Here is a 6107-nt window from a genome sequence, read left to right as displayed (position 1 = left end):
TCTCAGGGTAAGGCTAGAACAGCTCCGCCCACATCGGAGGCGTGATGGGAGATATTTAAGAGATAAACGCCTAGACCTTGGGGACTAGGAGGACTAGGAAGGAGGGCCTGGCCTGGACCGTACACCTTGATCTTGGCAGCAGGGGTAGAAGGGACCTGGGTCTTGTGAGTAGCCTGGACTTAGGCAGGGATGCCAATCTTGGGAAGCGGGCGGGCGGGGGAGGGTGGTGTCTGTACTAAGAGATTGAAGAGGGGCGGGGCCAAAGAGAACATAACTGAAACTCCAATGGAGAAGGGGGCGGGGTCCCGGCTGGAGGTGCTGCGTCCTGGGCCGGCCTCTTTGGGATCTGCGCCGCCTGCCTGAGATCTCGTGATGTTGGTCATAAGGTCTCGAGTACCACTTGAGCCAGCAGCTGCGTTTGCAGCATGGCTTCGGAGCAAGATGTTCGGGCACAGCTGCAGCGCGCGGGCCAGGAGCATCTCCTTCGCTTCTGGGCCGACCTGGCTCCGGAGCCTCGAGCCGCGCTGCTAGCGGAGCTCGCTTCTCTAGAGCCCGACGCTCTGCGTGAACACTGCCAGCGCGCCTCGGCCGCCTGCGCGCTTGCCCCCGGTCCTCTGCCGGACTTGGCGGCGCGCCTGCAGCCCCTGCCCCCAGAACGCGTAGGCAGCGCGATCCGCTGCGACCAAGAGGCACGCCTTCGGTGGGAAGAGGAAGGTAGGCAATACCGTACCGGGCGGGGGTTGGGCAGGCGCTGCCCTTCGCATCCGGAAGAGTTAGTGTCTACCGGGCGGGTGCGGGGAGGGGCTCGGGAAGTGCTGCGTGGAGTTATTTGCTTTGCAGCTCCTTCCTCCTGTGCTTAGTAGACCCCGAAGTCGTGCTCACGTGTAGCTCTCTCTAAAGAAAAAGAGGCCTTTCCTCACAACTCGCCTCCTCTCCAGGTTTCCGACAGATTGCTTTGAACAAGGTGGCTGTCCTGCTGCTGGCCGGTGGACAGGGCACTCGCCTGGGCGTCACCTACCCCAAGGGCATGTATCAAGTAGGGCTGCCCAGCCAAAAGACCCTGTACCAACTGCAAGCAGAGCGGATCCGGCGTGTTGAACAGTTGGCTGGCCAGCGACTGGGGACCCATTGCACCGTGCCCTGGTGTGTCCTCCCCGTCAACCCCCAGAAAGACCACCCTTAAGTGACCCAGGCCTGTCCCACACCAGTCCTAGCACAGCCCTAGAAAGAGCCCAGTGTCTGCCCTTACTGAGACCCATGCAGGCTTGTTCCTGCTGCATCTGCCAGGGTGAACCCGATTCCTCTGGAAGCAGCTCACTGCTAGGACATTTACAGGTACATCATGACCAGTGAGTTTACACTGGGACCCACCATCAAGTTCTTCAAGGAGCATGACTTCTTCCACTTAGACCCGGCTAATGTGGTCCTGTTCGAGCAGCGCATGCTACCTGCTGTGACCTTTGAGGGCAAGGCCATACTGGAACGGAAAGACAAAGTTGCCATGGCCCCAGGTATGTCCCACACCTTGCACAGGGAAGGGTTGCTCTACCTGGACCACAGAGGGCAGTCAGGAGGTCTGACTCCCAGGTAAGATGTGCTAGGGCTGGCTATTGACCCTGGCTCAGTCAGGAGTCTCGTCTGTCACATGATATAGTCACAAGGCTCTTGGTGGCTTCTGTTCCTACTGCACTTATTAGACTGAGCAGGAGATGAAGCCAGAGTCCATGGGCAGACTCGTTCCTTTCTCCTTTGCAGATGGCAACGGGGGCTTGTACTGTGCCCTGGCTGACCACCAGATCCTAGAGGACATGAAACGGCGGGGCGTGGAGTTTGTACATGTGTACTGTGTGGACAACATCCTGGTACGGCTGGCTGACCCAGCATTCATCGGCTTCTGTGTGCTTCACGGAGCCGACTGTGGTGCCAAGGTGAGCTCCAAACTGCCATTTTCCTTGGTGCATGGCTCTGCCTTGTGCCAGACTCTGCTCCTCTTCTCATCCTGCTCCCAGCACTCTGAGTCTGTACCCGGTGGCTGCAGGTGGTGGAAAAAGCATACCCTGAGGAGCCAGTGGGCGTGGTGTGCCAGGTGGACGGTGTCCCCCAGGTGGTGGAGTACAGCGAGATTAGCCCTGAGACCGCTGGGCTCCGAGGGGCTGATGGGGGCTTGCTCTACAACACAGGCAACATCTGCAACCATTTCTTCACTCGAGACTTCTTGGAAATAGTCACCAGGTGTGTGACAACAGGTGGCTGTGGCATCCCAGACTAGGCTGAATCTAAGAATGCCATAGCAGCAAGAGCTGACCTAGCCTGATCTGGACCCCTGTTGGGAGTGCAAGGGGTTGGGTAAAGACACTTCCTGTCACTATAAACACGCCAGAACCCACCTGTGTCATGCTCTGGGCAGCCTAGATGAGGCCCTGGTCAAGGCTGTCTTTACCCATCTGTTCATGGATGCCACTCCTGCCCTGTCCTTAGCTTGGGCAGCACTATGGCTGGTGCTTCCTGGCTTTTGGCCCTGGGGATTCTGGGAGAAAACCTGTGTCCTTCCCAGAGATGTAGCTAGGTCCCAGTGCTACGTCACCTGGCATTCCAGGGGTGCCCTTTCTGAACCACACACCTTTTGCTCTCTTGCTACCAGGGAGTTTGAGCCCTTGTTGAAGCTGCATGTGGCTGTGAAGAAGGTCCCATACGTGGATGAGGAGGGAAATCTGGTAAAGCCGCTAAGACCGAATGGGATAAAGATGGAGAAGTTTGTGTTTGATGTGTTCCAGTTTGCTAAGTTAGTGGTAGAAATCACTTATTTTTCTCTTCTTCCCTCTCTTTGTTCTGGTAGTGGGCTCAGAGGTTCCCTAGGACAGTAGTAGGAAAATGGGAGCTTGGTGAGGGGCATGGGTGGGGGAAGGTAAGGGTCTATAGGTTGGTTTGTCTCAGGGAAGTTCAGAACAAAAACAGAGGTTCTGAGAGGACACCGAACAACCCCCTGAGTCCCCACAATCTTGACCCAAGGTTGGGTTTTGGAGTTGCTGGGTGAGTCCCAGTGCCCTCTATCTCTGAACATGCTAGTGAGAGTTGGAGGACTTGAGGCATCTTAGGATCTCAGGAAATCACAGGTGCTTTCTGTGCCTGTGGGGGCCCCCCTAGGCCACCATACTCACAGGAACAGACTCCCATTTAGGGAGCTCTGGCCTACCCTTGCCTGTCCAGAGCGGAGCAACTGGCTGGGATGCAGGTGACGAACCCCTCTCTTCAACAGGAACTTCGTTGCCTTTGAAGTATCTCGGGAGGAGGAATTCTCACCATTGAAGAATGCTGACACAGCCAGCAGGGACAACCCTTCTACTTGCAGGAGAGCCTTGCTGGCTCAGCACTACCGCTGGGCTCTGCAGGCCGGAGCCCACTTCCTGGACGTACATGGGGTCCAGCTTCCTCAGCAGTCTGGGTGAGAGGTTCTAAGAGTAGCCTGGGGAGCAGTATTCTCAGCCCAGAGGCCTGTTGATGCTGCCATTATTCCAGGTGGCCTCTAATCCAGCACCACACCAAATGCAGGCTCTATGTTCCCAGCCAGTGACAGCCTGCTTGGTGACTATCCCAGCCTCTTAGTCTCAACTTATGCTCGGAGTCAGGGTCTCAGATGCCCTCAAATGTACTCTCATTAACTCTGAAATGAGACCTAAGCCTCATCCTGAAGAGACACGGGAAGGCTTGACCTTTAGGACAAGAGAGGAAAAGGACCTTTGGTGTCTTGCCTCCCCTATTGCTGGGCTGGAGGTGCAGCAGGGCCTGGCTGCCTGAGCTCTGTACAGGGGCCCTGTGTAGTGATTTATGTAGCTAGGCCAGAGCCTGTCACTTGGCAGATGGTGTACATGGGTTTGGGCTGTGCAGAGGGAGGAATTTACTGTGGAGGTATGACTGGGGTGTGGCATTGATGCTGGACAGGCACTTGCCTTTTCATGTCCAGAGGCTGCTGGGAGGCATTCACCTGAGAGGCCAATGCTGACATTGCTCTTTCGCAGCTTGCTCCCAAATGGAGACCCTCCAGCCATCTGTGAGATATCACCCTTGGTGTCTTACTCTGGAGAGGTAAGTGTGCAAGCCCTGGCCAGGATTTCATGAACTCTGGAAACAGGAGAAGTGGGCATTGGGTGAATGGGTCACAACCCTGAGTCAGTTGGCCAGTGAATGCAGTGGAGGGGTCTGGAGGCCTTTGCAAGTCTTGGGAGGGGTTGGGGTACAGGAAAGAATCAAGGCTGAGACCAAGACTTTGCGTAGTCTTCCTGAGGGAAAGATGGTAGTCTTCTTCTGACTCTGCCTGAGGGTGTTACACTGGAGTGCTGTTTTGGGGTGGCTGGAAGGAGTATGGGCAGACAAAGTGGACACTTAGCCACTGTGACCCTTTGTTTCTAGGGGTTGGAGATGTACCTACAAGGCCGGGAACTTCAGTCTCCATTCATTCTAGATGAGGACCAAGCCAGGCTGCTGCAGCCACAGGACTGCTAACCTGCTTGCTCCCAGTCTCTCTAGCCCTGGGGTCCTATCGGGTGCTGATACAGCTCTGGCCCAGGCTCTGAGTAGAAATGCTGGCCTGCAAGACACAGAAGGGAGTGTGCTAGTTTACGTCACAAGGTTGGGATCTCTTGGGTCTCCCGTGGACTGTAGATGTCTGTCTCTATAGTTTTTGCTTGTTTTGTTTTTGCCCCATTGCTGGCTCTGGGCTTAGCTGAGAGGTAGAGGGTTGGGGACCTTGGAAAATGGGGCTAGAGGTAGAGTGTGAGGAGGTGTTGTCTGAGAACACAGGACATGCCCTCTAAGATTCATCCTGCCAGCACACAGGCCAGCCATGTGCTCAGCAGACCGTGAGATGCCTCATGGGGGTGTAGTTAAAGGACCCCCTCCCCAGTAGCAGAACAGTAGCTAGCTGAGCATGTCACCCATGTGCCTAGATGTACCAACAGACGAGGCTTCGAGGACCCTGATCTGCACACCTGAGGTGAAAACAGTTCTCCTTGCCTTCCATAGATCTCTCCCACAGTCCGAGTCTCCCAGTCAGCACCCACAAATGGGCCTGGCTGTTGTGTTCTTGATTATTTTCCCCCAAGAACCAGAGCCCACACTGTTGCCTTTTGCAATGACTACTGGTTTTGACCGAGTCAGCATATCTCATCCTGGTTTGGTCTTTTCCTGGAGCTTAGAACTTACGTGGAGATGTAGCTTCTGATTAAGTGGTGCTTGGCTCTGCCACCCAGCCTTGTCTCTGAATCACAGCTGGTTTCCTGTGCCGGTGACACCAACCCTTCCCGTAATGTAATAGTGATTAAGAGAGGCAGCCTGCTCCTCAGCCACCTAGCCCCAGATGTGTGGGCTCCTGCTCATTCCTGTCCACACTCCCAGAGTGGGTTTCTGGGAAGAGTATACTCACCTTACAGTGTGGAGGCTGTGGATGTGGACTTGAGGAAGATGGCAGGATCAAGCCCATGGCTGCCATCTTTGAAACATGTAGAAGGCAAACTGGACTTTTGCTGAGCTCTGTGGTCATCTTGCTGTAAGCTTCAGAAACAAACTATATTTTGGCACCCTTCTCTTACTGCTCCACAGGCAAGCTGGGGTCCCTGGAGCAGGAGAAGGTCCCTGAGAGAGATCAAAGCCTCAGGTTCTTCCTGAATAAACAATCAGTTGAGTGAATTCTTGAAAGGAGTTTAAAAAAAGAAAAAGAAAAATCAAAGATGTCTCCATGTCCTCCACCAGTTTCCCTGGTGATTTTATTTTCCATGATTATAAGACAGTATCAAGCCAGGCAGTGGTGGTGCACGCCTTTAGTCCTAGCACTCCCAGAAGCAGGCAGATCTCAAAAAAAAAAAAAGAAAAGAAAAGAAAAGAAAGAAAGAGGGGTGATAGGGATACAATGTTTATAGAGTTTTCATGTGGCTATGTACCCCTTAGTCAATCAAGATGAGTAATTGTTCCCTTGCCATGGAGCTCTCGATAGTCAAATCCTACCATTCCTAGTCCTGGATTGCCCTGAAAAGACAAACTTTTCAAAGAGTGGACATTATTTTCACAGATAGGACATTTGCAGCAAATCCCAGCTACAGGGTTGGTTTGTCTTT

General features: G+C 54.1%; 1 protein-coding gene across 1 annotated transcript; it reads left to right on the top strand.

Moving 5' to 3' along the window:
* The first annotated feature begins 299 nt into the window (after positions 1–299).
* Uap1l1 (UDP-N-acetylglucosamine pyrophosphorylase 1 like 1) lies at positions 300–5682 on the top strand. The gene is made up of 9 exons (XM_051184823.1): positions 300–714; positions 939–1143; positions 1336–1511; positions 1756–1928; positions 2039–2232; positions 2642–2782; positions 3257–3442; positions 4017–4083; positions 4408–5682. The coding sequence occupies exons 1-9, from the start codon at positions 426–428 to the stop codon at positions 4498–4500; spliced, it is 1524 nt and encodes a 507-aa protein (XP_051040780.1). The 5' UTR covers positions 300–425; the 3' UTR covers positions 4501–5682.
* The last annotated feature ends 425 nt before the right edge of the window (positions 5683–6107 follow it).

This window comes from Phodopus roborovskii, unplaced genomic scaffold (genome assembly GCF_943737965.1).
Source record: "Phodopus roborovskii unplaced genomic scaffold, PHOROB, whole genome shotgun sequence".
Lineage (NCBI taxonomy): Eukaryota > Metazoa > Chordata > Mammalia > Rodentia > Cricetidae > Phodopus > Phodopus roborovskii.
The sequence above is the reverse complement of the archived record's forward strand: the minus strand, read 5'-3'. Positions and strand labels throughout refer to the sequence as shown.